Source organism: Monodelphis domestica, chromosome 2 (assembly GCF_027887165.1).
Source record: "Monodelphis domestica isolate mMonDom1 chromosome 2, mMonDom1.pri, whole genome shotgun sequence".
Classification (NCBI taxonomy): Eukaryota; Metazoa; Chordata; class Mammalia; order Didelphimorphia; family Didelphidae; genus Monodelphis; species Monodelphis domestica.
This window is the reverse complement of record NC_077228.1, coordinates 78,782,750-78,796,863: the sequence shown is the minus strand read 5'-3', so window position 1 is coordinate 78,796,863 and position 14,114 is coordinate 78,782,750. Positions and strand designations below refer to the sequence as shown.

General features: G+C 37.5%; 1 protein-coding gene across 1 annotated transcript in view; it reads right to left on the bottom strand.

Moving 5' to 3' along the window:
* The window catches only part of CACNA1E (calcium voltage-gated channel subunit alpha1 E), a 667,319-nt gene that overhangs the window by 112,446 nt on the left and 540,759 nt on the right, over positions 1 to 14,114 (bottom strand). The window contains exons 15-19 of the mRNA XM_056815619.1: positions 10,594 to 10,706; positions 10,102 to 10,233; positions 9,057 to 9,129; positions 5,426 to 5,543; positions 3,904 to 3,971 (exon numbers count right to left, since the gene is read on the bottom strand). Coding sequence (XP_056671597.1) covers positions 3,904 to 3,971; positions 5,426 to 5,543; positions 9,057 to 9,129; positions 10,102 to 10,233; positions 10,594 to 10,706 — 504 coding nt within the window. The remainder of the gene's footprint in view (positions 1 to 3,903; positions 3,972 to 5,425; positions 5,544 to 9,056; positions 9,130 to 10,101; positions 10,234 to 10,593; positions 10,707 to 14,114) is intronic.

Below are 14,114 nucleotides of genomic sequence, written 5' to 3'. Positions count from 1 at the left end.
ATGAGTTTTGTTAGTCTCTTTTAAAACCCAACTCTGTTTTATAATTTTAAAAACATTTTCCATTTTATGTATATATGTACATATATTTAATAATTATTGATCTGGTGCTTTAAGAACAATGTAGTTTCCCTACTTAGTTCTCTTTACAATAGGGATTTCTACTGTTGTCTTATTAGAAATCATGTTTGTAGCTCCTGCTTTTTCTGACTCATAATAAATTTTGTTCCAAATCTTGTTTTCACCCTGTATCTGTAGGAGAGTTCAAAGACATAAATCCAAATACCAGTTCTTCTATTTACTACCTGTAGGACCTTACACAAATCACTTTATTTCTCTGGATCTCATTTTTAAAATGGGGGAGTTGGATCACATAAACTCATATTCTTTTGTGCTCAAAATATGTAATAAATTTTAAATGTTTCTAGCATATACTAAGTTGTTGAGATTTTTAAAAATTCCATTGTTATCTTTCATTTTGTTGTCAAATTTAACCCAGTCAAATTCAGTTATTGATTCTTAAGTTTTTGTTTTTCAATGTTTTGCATGATTTTACCTGTAAAATCTATTTCAGTTTGCTTACTGTTTCAGGGAGAGGGTAGGGTAGGGAAAGAACAAGGAAGGGAGAGAATTCAGAACTCAACACTTTAAGAAACAAATGTTAAAAATTGCTTTTACCTGTAATGTGGAGAGAAATAAAATATTATTTAAAGGATATTAACTTTTGCTTTCTTCCATTAAATTTCTGCAATTTCTCTTTTAAAAAAATAGGACTAAGTTCCCACTCTCTTCTTTGCTTTCAATAATCTGAAACCATTATCTTCCTAAAGATGGTCTTCCTGATTATCTCATTGACTTACTCAAACCCAAATGTCTTTAACCTACTTTCAATTTTATTTTTCCATCTTTCCTTTTCCAAGAAGTTTTCCCTTACAATCCCAGAAGAGTTCAGAATAGAATTCTTAATATCTCCCCATACTATCATCCAGTCTCCTAGTTTGAATAATACTCATGTGAATGGGTCACTTTCTCTGGAGAAATGTTAATTTAATCTTTTCCCTTTTCAGTAAATTTTGGGATCAAATCTCTTATTCTGACCTTTTGTGCCTACACACTTTTTAAAAAATTCTAATCACTTTTATTCAAGACTTATTCCTTCCTCCTATTAATGTGGTGGCAGATCTCCCTCACAATTACCTTCCATCACTCTTTATTTTGAGGCTCCTTCTTCTGAGAAGCCTAGTTTTCATAAATATTAATATGTAATGCTGACAGTGTAACAAGGTGGAATTGATCAATCAATCAATGAGTATTTGTCATTTGCTTATCCTGTGCTACTCTCTATTCCAGGAACAAGATACAAAGACAAAAATGAAAGTAATCTTGTCTTCAAGGAGAAAGGGGGAAAAAAAAAACATGTCCACACATAATAAGGAGCTCCATATTTGGATTCAGGGGACTCTAGCCACATATAAGAACCTTCACTTATCACCTACACAATCTAGGGTTAACTCCATCAACCTTCCAGACTCACGTACCCCACCCCATTCCACTTGTTGTGGGGTATGGGTTTTTTCCATGGCCTGGATTTTCCTCCCTTTGGGTTAAAACATGTTTTCAAGAAGTCCATCCCCTCGTTAAAGCAGAATATCCCCTGAGATACCCACTCTTTCCTTCAACACATCCTTTTAAAATGTGTTCTGAGGCTATCCCTCTATTTCCATTCCATGGAAACAACTTGATTCCTACCATCACCAGCACATTTGTATTTCACCTCTCTTTGTTCTCTCCTTGCTTTCCCAATGCCCTTCAGACGGGGTAAGAGATGGAAACGACCAGAATGTCATTTCATTTCTTGCAGGTCAGACAGGAATAAATCTCTGCATCCCTGTTATAGATCCCTTTGGATGATGCATCTCTGGACATCATACCCACTAAAATGTCAATTCACAAAGGGTAAATATGAAATTTATGCTAAGAAAAATTAATTCATTCATATGCCTGTATGGTATTTGGTTTCTTGACCAAGTCAATATTTTTAGGTTTCTTTTGGCTATGGTATTTGTGCAAAGCTTTTGATAAAGGATTCCATGCTGTTCTTGTGGAGAAAATATAGAAATGTTAGATTAAATGATAGTACAATTAGATGAATTAAAAACTTATTTGATGGTCAGACTCAAAGAACAGTTCTTAAAGGGTCAGTGTCAGTGTGGCAAAAGGTCTCCAGTGGAACGTCACCGGAATCTTTCTATGGCCCCGTGCTATGAACAGTTTAATCCATAATGTGGATAAAAGGCTCACTCACTGAATTTGCAGAGAACACAAAGCTGAATGGGACAGCTAACATAATGGGTGACAAATACAGGATCCAAAAGGATTCTGAGAAGCCAGAATGTTGGGGTAAATCTAATAGGATGAAAATCAAATTCAATAGTGAGAAATATAAAGTTTTACACTTGGATAAAAAATAACTTCAGCAGCACAAGATGGGAGAGATATGGTCACACAACAGATGTTTTGAAAAAAAGATCTAGAGGATATAGTTATCTGCAAGCTTAATATAAGCAAGTAGAGTTATATAAAGGCCAAAGAAGCTAGTATTCTTGTCTTAAGAGGTAAAGCTTTTGGGAATAGGGAGGTGGGAGTCCTACAATATGTCCATTATCAAACCTCATTTGGAGTATTGTGTTTAGTTCTGGGTAAAACAGGTTATGAGTAGCATTGATAAGCTAGGAAGTGTCTAGAGGGAAACAAATGGTCTTTAGTTCAAGTTATATGAGGAAAAAATGGGGAAGGGCAGCCCGGTGACACATATACAGATATGGATAGAGAGCCAAGCCTGGGGATGGGAAATCCCTCTTCAAATCTGGTTTCCAGAAACTTACTAGTTGTGTGACCCTGGACAAGTCACCTCACCCCAATTGCCTATCTTTTATCTCTCTTCTGCCTTGGAAGTAATGCTTAGTTTCAATTCTAAGACAAAAGGTAAAGTTTTAAAGAAAGAAATGGGCAAATCTAGTCCAGGTTATATGACCTCTGAATTTTATTTCAGTTCTTATTGTTGATTCTGTGAATGGGAAACTGGGTATTTTCCCCTGTGAAAGAAAGCAAAGAAATCAAAATGAGCTAAAACCCCATATTGTAGCAGAATACGAATGAAGGCAGATATGTGATTGGGCAAGCCAGAGGGAATGGACTGGCATGGAACTGCATGACCGCAAACCAAAAGCTAGAGAAGCTGGTAAGACTGCAGGAACCTAATCCACAGCACCCATCTAACCCTGGTTACATCGAACACTGAACAACCAAAACCTCAGCTCTGCTTTATATATTTGGTCGTTTCATTCTCCATTTCTCTTCTGACTGGTGTGAGGGTTGGATAAGGGAAAAAAAGTTTAGTCTTTTCGCCATCATAGCCTTTCCCCTTAAATGCTCATTTATATCCCAGTACTTTTGGAAATTGTTGGCAAAAGGTGTAGCTATTTACTGTGATTTCCATCCAACTCTAACAAATGGTTTAGGATTGAGAGAGGAGAAGCCAACTCAAAGTAGAGAAGAAGTTTTCCTCAGCTCAGATTGATGTGATGAATGAATCAACTGGAGAGGATTTCTGCAATAATTCCCTATATTCTCCATATTTCTCTATAATTCTATATATTCTCTATATAATTCACTATAATAATAATAGTAAATCTCCAACATATCCATACCCTACGCTTCTTTGAATCAGGACAGAAAGAAACTCACAACAGGGAGAAGTAGAAGTTGGTGTGCTGGGTCAGGCAACCACCTTGTACATTGTACTTAACCAATACCCTCCTGGCTACCATAGGATCACAAGCTCTAGACTGTTGGTACAGTTGGCACTGTGGGACAGTAGAGTCCTTGAAGACAGACAATCCTTACCTTTGTCAGCTCCTGAGCATTGGCCAAATTGTCAACAGCGATGGCCAAAAACACATTCAGTAGGGTGTCTGGAAGATGTTAAGGATGAATAACTTTTTTAAGAGGAGAATTTGATGGGGCTGAGATGAAACTTCCCTAGGCTTTCTAAATTAGGAAAGTAGCAGGATTACCGAGAGTCCAATACCAGACTTTAACAGGAGGCTGGCTAATTGCTTCCTCCAAATAACTTTCTCTTCAATTCTCAGCCATCATAAAGAACTATGACACCAGAGGGAATGGGGAGGATGCCAAGACTCTCTTCTATGGCAAAAAAAAATCATCATCTTCATCTCCATTTTTTTTAAACCCTTACCTTCCGTCTTGGAGTCAATACTGTGTATTGGCTCCAAGGCAGAAGAGTGGTAAGGGCTAGGCAATGGGGGTCAAGTGACTTGCCCAGGGTCACACAGCTGGGAAGTGTCTGAGGCCAGATTTGAACCCAGGACCTCCCGTCTCTAGGCCTGGCTCTCAATCCACTGAGCCACCCAGCTGCCCCCTTCATCTCCATTTTTAAAGGTTAGCCATTGCAGCAGAAATAACAACAACATGAAGCTCACCCCACCCAGACAATTCAAGAGATACTGAGATTGCTATGGACTCATCACAAGATCAGATTCAGAATGATAACCATAGAAAATGAGTGGATAAGTATAATGGGACATCCCATCTTTATTTTAAAGATGGGAAATAAGTAATATCACCCTGAATTGGTGATGCTAGAGTAATATGAAATAGATAACCACCAGTAAAGGAGTTCAAACAGCCTCCTCAGTAACTAAAACATTTCATTGCTGATCAACTTTAACCACTGTTAAGGATAGCTTCTTTTTTCTTTTCTGTTCTCAACCAGTCAGCATCTCTCCCAGCCCCCCCAAAAAACCCCATCAAGTTTTTTAAAAGCTACTATCTAGCACTTGAGCAGTAGATAGAGTACTGGGCTTGGAATTAGGAAAATTCATCTTAGTGAGTTCAAATCTGGTCTTTGACACTAGCTGTGTGACCCTGGGCAAGTCATTTAACCCTGATTGTCTTCATTTCCTTATCTAGGAAATAAGCCAGAGAAGGAAATATCAAACCATTCCACTATCTTTGCCAAGAAAACTCCAAATGAGATCATAAAGATCTAGACAGGATTGAAATGACTGAATAATAAGAGATTAGTCACAGTGACTACTATGGAATAGGTAATGCATTTTTGGTGAACTAAATTTCTGAATACTAAGTGACAATATTTCTAAAATGCTTGGTATGATGTTTGGCAGAGAGTAGGTGTTACATAAAAATGCTTATTCTTTTATTTTCCCTTTTTGAATAGATTCCTCTTGAATTCCATGCTCAGCCCAGTTCTGGGCATAGAGAAGATTGCAATAAAAACAGATTATGACTTGAGTAGATAGTAGTAAAGTCTTCATATCACCTCTACAAGTTCTTACTCATCACAGTGCAAACTAGTAAAATGCCTCAAACTCAGAAGAAAGGATACAGTTTCCAAAAAGAGTGAGTACGATGAAGTAGATAGCGGACCACATACCAGAGCTAACTCCACCCTGGGAGCGGATCCCATTGTACATGACTTCATTCCAGTCCTCACCTGTCAAAATCTGTGCAAAGCCAAGTGTCAAGGTTAAACACATAGGGTGGCTGATGGGAAAGATCCAATGAAAACAACTAAGACAAACTTTGACATCCACTATCCTTTCATTTAGTCTCCTTCTAAAGCAGGGTTCTTAACTTGGAGTTTAGGAACCCATGGATAGACTTCAGGGTCAATTGTAAACTTGGATGAGAAAAGAAATTACATCTATATTTTCATGAATCTCTAACTGAAATCAAGCATTTCTTTCAATTATGAATGTAGGCAACATAGTACAATAGGATCAGTATTACCCATGAGTAGAAATCACAAATATTTTAATATCACATTATAGTTGTTTTAGATATGTGAAAATATTATTTATTTATCATTATTTTAAAATGACTACAGTTATTAGAATGGCCACTAGATATATTGCCATATCATAAATTTGTTTTTTAAATATTTTGATAATTATTTCAACAGGTGATAATTGTGTGGTACAGTGGATAGAGAGCTAGATTTTGGTTGGGAAGACTTGAGTTCAAATTTAGTGTTAGATACTTATTAGCTGTGTGACCCTGGTCAAGTCACTTAATCTCTCTCTGTCTCAGTTTTCTCATCAAACCAACTGGCACACAGAAAAGTCAGGACAGCCTGGCTGAAGCAGCAGAGGGAGAGACAAAAGGCAGTATGCGCCAGGATAGTCAAACCACCACTATGACCTTGACTACTATCCTTATACCTTTCCAATCCTGATGGGGACAGCCCTGAACCAATGGGCACTGGAAATACTAACATTAAATGATGAATTTGAAGAATAGACATTAATATCTACTTTGCAATTGTACCCTAAAGACAATGGGACTCTTTAATCTAAATTGTAGCTGAAACCTTCCAAAGGTGTTGAATCTCATTTTTGAATGTGAGCTCTTTGAGACCAGGGGTTGTCTTGCTTTTCTATTTGTATCACCAGTGCTCAGCACAGTGCTTTGCATGCAATAAGGTTTGATAAATTTATCCATTTGTTCATCTGTAAAAGAGGGATCATGGCAACAACTATTCCCCCAAAACTGTCGAAATGATCAAATGAGATAATATATGTTATTATGTAAAAAACAACTAAAAATTTTCATATTTAAAGCAATATAATTTCTTTGTAATGCTATGATTTTTATTTTATGCATTTAAAAACCTTATTCTAAGAAAGTCCATATGCTCTACCAAACTGCCAAAGGGATGTGAACAAGACTGAGGATTCATCCATCCTTGATGGGGCTATTGGGGAGGATGAGGCAGGAGGACTACTTCAGCTCAGGAATAAGCTGCAGTAGGCTAAACTAAATGGGAGTCCACACTATGTCTGACATTACTATGGGAGCAGGGGACTACAAACTTGCCTAAGGAGAGACAAAACAGCCTAGATGAGAAATAGAACAAACCAACGATCTTCTGCCTATCAGAAATGAAATCATGTTCTTTACTGGTCACTTTCAAGCCTGGACTATATAGGGAGAATTAGATTAAAAAAATAACTTATCTAAAAGAGGGTCACCAGTATGATAAGGACTTTTGAAGCCTATATCACATAAAATTGATTAAAGGAATTATGGGTGTTTACTTGGTAAAGAGAAGGGAGCAGTAGACATGATAGCTGAATTCAAGAAACTATTTCAAGAAAGAGAAATTAGACTTGATCAATTTGGCTCCAAGGGGCAGAACTAGGAGCAATGGATGAAAGCTGTGAAGAGACAAATTTAGCCTTAATGTCAGGAAAATATTTCTATAGATTAGAATTCTCCATAGCTGGAATGGGTGGCCTCTGGAGATAGTAAGTTATCCATCATTAGAAGTCTTTAAGTAGAGGCTACATAATTATTTGTTAGATACATTGTAGAGGGGATTCTTTTTCAGCTGTGGGGTAGACCAGATGGACATTAAGGTCCCTTCCAAGGGTAAGATTCTATTGCTCTACAATAGGGTTCCATTTGCACATTAATCCTTCACACAGATTGATTACCCCTTCCCCCATCCTCAAAATTCTCCTTTGTCATGACAGAGACTAGAAGGCTCAAATATAGAGCAGTTGTCTGAAAACAGAGACTAATACTAAGCCCCAGATATCCTTACTTTCCCAACTTTACCATGGTGTTCTAAAAATCCCACACTTAAATATATAGAGTTGATTATTATTCTAATTTTTCTCATGAATGAAGTTGATAAACCTGTAGATCCTGAGGCAGTTTTTTCTAAGAAAAAAATGTACTTGGCTAAATCTCAAGAGATCTCGATGTTAGTCTTGTCACCATGACTGGTCAACTATAATACTAGTGTTTATTGTTATTTTAAGATATTCAACTCTTCATGACCCTATTTGGGGCTTTCTTGGTAAAGATCCTGGAGTAGTTCACCATTTACTTCTTCAGTTCATTTTAGAGATGAGGAAACTGAGGCAAACAGGGCTAAGTGACTTACTCAGAGTCACATAACTAGTGAGTGCTGAGGTCAGATTTGAACTCAGGAAGATAAATCTTCCTGACTCCAGACCTGGCACTTCATCCAATGTCCCATCTAGCTGCCCCTTGGGCAAATTACTTAATATAGTGGTACTTTAGTTTTCCTATTGGTGAAATTGTGATAAAATGTGTCCTTTCCATTGTGGATGAGGATATCTGTGGAACTGAGAAGACTTGAGTTAACCTCCCCTCTTCCACACCACCAACCAGAAATGTTATGAGCCAAGAAGCAATGACATTAATATTGAATTCAAGTTAACTTTGCGCCTGGGTAGATTGATCTAGGATCTAGCTATGGAACCTTTGGGTAAAGAGGATATAAAAATAATTTTAGGATTTTGACAGAAAGGTCTCAAAATGCCAGGGAACTTTCTTGCCAACCACTATTAATATCCTCACTGGAGACTTTTACCTTCTTAGAATGCCTTTTTTTTTTTCTATCTTAGGGATTGCTTTGACCTAAGAAGATGTTGGATGTTTTATAATGATTTATCTGAGCCCTTGGAATGATACATTGGACTATAACTAAGACACCTTCATACCTCACAGTAAAACTGAGAAGATAAAAGTGGTAACTCATAAGAAGTGGATTCCAGAGCTGGAAAGCACTTTAAGGATCGTGTATCCTAATTTTCTTATTTTACAGATGAGGAAACTGAGAATCAAAGAGTCAATGCAATTTCTTTCAAGGTTTTATAGATAGTGACAAAGCTAAGGCTGAAACTAAGAACTCCCGAGTCCTAGTCCAGCATCCTTTCCACCATACCACAAATCCCTGGGGGAAAAGTTTGGTTGAAATTTAAAATATGTTTATAATGATTATGACTAGCTAAGGAAGTATGGTCAATGCCCTCCCTAAAAGAGGAAGCCAGTGTTTTGAAAAAGGAATGCAGCCTTTCTGAAGGTTTAAAAGAAATGTAATTCCTTAAGAGTATGATTCAAGAGAACCTTGTTTTTATTCCCTCTTCCTCCCCCCACCTTGATTCAAACTGCTTATTTTCTGTAGTCTTCCCTTGGTTTCATACCTGGAATACTGTCATAATGGCTGCAGGGAAGGTGTCAAAGTTTGCTGAAGGAGTTCCATCATTAAAATTAAATCTGAAAAGAGAAATCAGGGAAGCAGAATGACATGAAACCTCTTGAACCAAGCCAAACCTCATTATTTATATTCAAAGTTCTACCCTCTTCCCCATTTCCTATGTCTTCTTCAATATGTTCCTTCTTTCTACTTTCTAAATATTCTGTCATTTTTTTCCTATCAAGACCTAATGATAATCTATTTTCAGCTGAATTGCAAAGATGGCACTACTGCCTCTTATCATTATAAGCATTTACAATGTTTCCAGCAGTGATAATGACTTTGTACTGATCCATCAATACTTTCTCATCTGGTATCCTATAATTTAATAGATTTGTGATATGGACAAGGTGAGAGTAAATGGGGAGTAAAGTAGGAATAAATCCTTTGGTTATAATAAGACCATAAGACATTCCTCCCTCTCCACATATGGCTATCTATCTATCTATCTATCTATCTATCTATCTATCTATCTATCTATCTATCTATCCATCTATCTATCCATCTATCTATATCTATATCTATATGGATATATGTGTATGCATAAGAGGTTCATGTATATATAGACATATATAAACATACCTATATATATGCATACATATATTTCTGTATATTATGTTACATTATATTACATTATATTTTACTATCAGCTGAAGTCACAGGTTATAGATCCATTGGAATTTTGTCTCAGACACTATACTGTGTGACTCTAGGCAAGTCCCTTATCCACTTTTTTCCTTAGTTTTCTTATAGGTAAAATGGGGATAATAATAGTACTTATCTCCCAGGATTATGAGAATAAAGCTATATTCAAACAAACGCAAATAATGTATAGTACATGTAAAATATGTGATAACAAAGTAAAGTGCTTTGTGAACTTTAAAGCACTGTATAAAATTAATTATTATAATAATTATTATCAATATGTAAAGGGATAATTGTGACATAGAATTGTGAGATTCTTTTTATCTAGGAAGCTTGTAGGAGCTTACCTGCCTCCAAAGAGCTGCATTCCCAACAGAGCAAAGACGACAATGAAAAGGAAGAGAAGGAAGAGTAAGCTGATAATGGATTTCATGGAGCTCATCAGTGAGACCACTAAATTCCGTAGGGATGCCCAGTACCTGAAAGATAACAGACAACATTACTACCCACAACACTCTACCCTTCCCCCAATCATAGACTGGAGTTTGTGAAATGAACTAGACTTTGCAAACTTTTCCATAGTGGAGAAAAGAACAAAATTTAGGCACTCTTGGGAACTCTGACTAGGGATTTGGCCTGGGAATTTTCTCCAATCTTTTGTGAGGTCATTCTTTTCCCCGATTCTTTTGTGATGCCATTCATCCCTAACTGAGTCTCCGAAGGGCTGGAAATTTGTCAAATTAGTATACACAGAGAAACACAAACAATATGAATCAGCAGGAAGGAATAAGGAATTCCAATGTCAAAGGCAGGTAAGTTTCAAAATTCTGGCCACTTACTTAGTAACCTTAAATATTCTTAGAAGTCGAAGAGCCCTCAAGACACTGATTCCGAAAGAGGTGCCAGGTCTAAAGATGGCCCAAACCACTTCAAAGATACTTCCCACAGTGACCTGATAGGAAAAGAAAAACAAAAATAAAACTTCACTGAGAGAAGTAGGGAGGAGGATGCAGTGAATACAGGTATCCAGAGGAAGCTACAGATGCCTCAACATTCGTAAGGGAAGCAATACATTCTAGCATTACCACATCGCTAGAACTGGACAGATTTATCCTATTTGTAAAGATCATATAGGGGAAAAACAAAAAAGAAATTTTAAGCACTTTTATTAGGAAATCAGTTGTGACATCAAACTCTCTTTTCTGCTGGAAAAGTCTTCCTAACACCTATCTTTTATGCCTGCAGTATAAAATTAATTTCCTCTTGACTAATGTAAAAATGAAGATTTTGAACCCTAGACTTCAATCCCCAGAAGTCCTCGGTATTTCCCAGAATTTCCTATAATCTCACCTGAGTCCCTACGTTGGCAAGATCACAATTGGTATTTAACTGGCAGTAATGCCTCCTACGCGCTCTTCTCTTCTCTTCCATTGCAATGATGTAGCAAGTATAGTGGTAAGCTAAGCGCGGGGATTTTGAATGGGCTAATCAGCCATGGGCACGTGGTTTTTATTTTGTATCCTTGATTTCTATAATCCTTAATAAACCTCATAAAATATAATATTTTTATTAGTAGAAATATAATTTAATTTTTCCAGTTAATGGCAACCACTGGTTGACTAGAACTTCTCATTTTTTTTAAGATAACTTAGATAATATTTTTTAAGCCACATTTCTCCTGCCAAGGCTTTTCACCCACCCTCACAAGCAAAGCTGCTTCTCTTGATTCAGCTCGCTCCTGCTGCTCCTGCCTCCAGCAATCCATTCGACCTTCTTGACCCAGATTGCTCACCTGGTCCCAGCCCAGCCTGGCCCCGGCCTCAGGGTAGCTGGAAAAATTAAGGGCCGAGATTGAGATGATATTTAACCTGATTGGAAGGCCCTTTTGGTCTCTTTTGGACTTCCGTGTTGGAGCAGATGCGTCTCTTCCATGATGTGAGATTATCTTGTCTAGGCCTCTCTTGCCTAGGCATGTGTTTTCTTATCCTGTATTTTCTTTAATCCTTAATATTTAATAAACCTCATAAAAATATAATACTCCTTGCAGAGAGAAACTAATTTCTACCTGCCTCAGTCTCCCCTAAATTTTAATCTTTACAATGTGGAGACTCAGGTGAGATTATAGGGAATTCTGGGAAATAGCAAGGATTTCTGGGGAATGAAGTCTAGGGTTCAAAATCTCCATTTGTACATTAGTTAGTAAAAAAAAAAAAAATATATATATATATATATATATATATATATATATAGCGACTGACCTATCACCTCCTTTATCTCCTCAGCTTTCTCTTCTCTAGATTAAATGATCCTATTTCTTTTCTTCAAAAAGCTCATTTACACCAGGCAAGGTGATACATGCTTTTAATCATGATTGAGACTTGGATTTCTGGAACTCAGGAATTCCAAGTTGCAATGGGCTATCCCAATCTGATGTTTAGTGCTAAGTTTAATGATAATGGGGTGAAAGAAAAGCAGAGAACAGTCCTTGCCTCTGTTTCCATTCTAGTGATGGAGACAAGAGATAAGTAACTGGATACGTGCAAGATATAGACAAAGTAGATGGAAACTAATCTTAGAGAAGGAGGCACTAGCAGCTAGTAGGATCAGGAAAGATTTTCTGAAGAAAGTGGGATTTAAGTTTTGTATGTAAGGAAGCTAGAGAAGCTAAGAGGCAGAGATTGGGGCAGGACATTCTAAGCATGGGAGACAGACAATGCAAAGGCATAAAAGAGGATTATCATTTCCGAAAAATAGTCCATTGGCCAGTGTAAATGGATCACAGAATATGTAGAGTTGAGTAAAGTGTATGAAGGCTGGAAAGATAGAAAGGTGTCACGTTAGGAAGAGCTTTATATTCTAAACAGAGTAGTTTCTATTTCATCCTGGAAGTAACAGAGAATCTTGGGAGTTCTTTGAGCAGGGTTAGAACTTCATTTAGAATAATTACTCAGGTGTTTGAGTGGAAAACATATTAGAATGAGGAGAAACTCAAGGCAGTAATATCAGGAGCCTGTGTGAGAGGAGTGAGGAAAAGGTATGGGAAAACCATTGAGAAGGTAGAAATGACAATATTTGTCAACTTGTTGGATATTTGGGCTAAGTGAAACTAAGGAACTGAGGTTTATACCAAGGTTGTGGGCCTGAGTGACCAAGAGCATGGCTGTGTGTGCAATATTAATCAGGAAGCTCAAAAGAGGGGAATGTTTAAGTGAAAAGATGATGTTTTGAATGTTAAGCTTGAGATGCTTAAGGGACATTTGATATGTCCAAGGGGTAGTTAGTGATGTAGGACATGGACTTAGGAGAGAGACGGATAGACAAATAGATAGATGTGTTTATATTTTTTGGTATACAATCATTTTTAATCCTGTGTGACTCTGTGTAACCCCATTTGGGGTGTTTTGGGCAAAGAACCTGCAGTGGTTTGCCATATCCTTTTCCAGTTTATTTTATAGGTGAAGAAACTGAGGCAAACAGAGCTAAATCACTTGCCCAAGATCATATACCTAGTAAATGTTGTGACAGAGGCTGTCACTAAAGAAAGTTGCCAGGCTGAAGAGTGTGTGGAATTGATCACTTCAACAGGGGAGGGGTCCGAGGAGTTTGGAATCCTGAGGAGGAGAAGATTCGGGCTGGAGGGGAGAGCAGTGAGGCTCTCAGTTGGGAGAGGTGGATAAAGACTTTCTCTTGAGGGTTACCTACTTTTCCTGCTGGTGACTGGAAATCTTTCCCCCCACCACATTCCAATTGAAGGGACTTTCTGAAGAGAAACCTGAGCAGACTTTACCTCATCTCCTGTTACCCAGGGGTGCATCACCCTGACTTTCTCTCAGGGGGCTCAGGCTGCCAAAGCCCAGGTTCCCCTGAAACTCGAGGAGGGAGGAAAAGGGTTTTAGATAGAGACAGGGATCCCCCTTTCCCCACTTCCCTTTCCCATCTTTCTTATTTTGGCCCTGTTCATAGAAATGTTTCATCGGGCAATTTCTTACTATGTGTCCTTGATGAGAACACAAAAAGCAAGCCCTGAAAATCTAGAAAGGAAAGAGTGTTCAGGAGGAAAATGTTATGAACAGTTTCAAATGATGCAAAGATGTAAAAAAAGATAAGAATTGAGAAAAAGGTTATTAGTTTTGGGAATTAAGAGAACATTGATAACTTTGGAAAGGGCAGTGATACCACACTACCAAATATCTATTGTATGTTTTGAACTAGATGTCCTAGAGACATCTCAAACTCAGCATATCCAAAGTAGAACTCATTATCTTTTCTCCAAAATGCATTCCTCTTCCAAAACTTTCCTATTTCTGTAGAAGCTACATCACTCTTCCAGTCTTCTTGGATTATGAGTTCCACATTATCC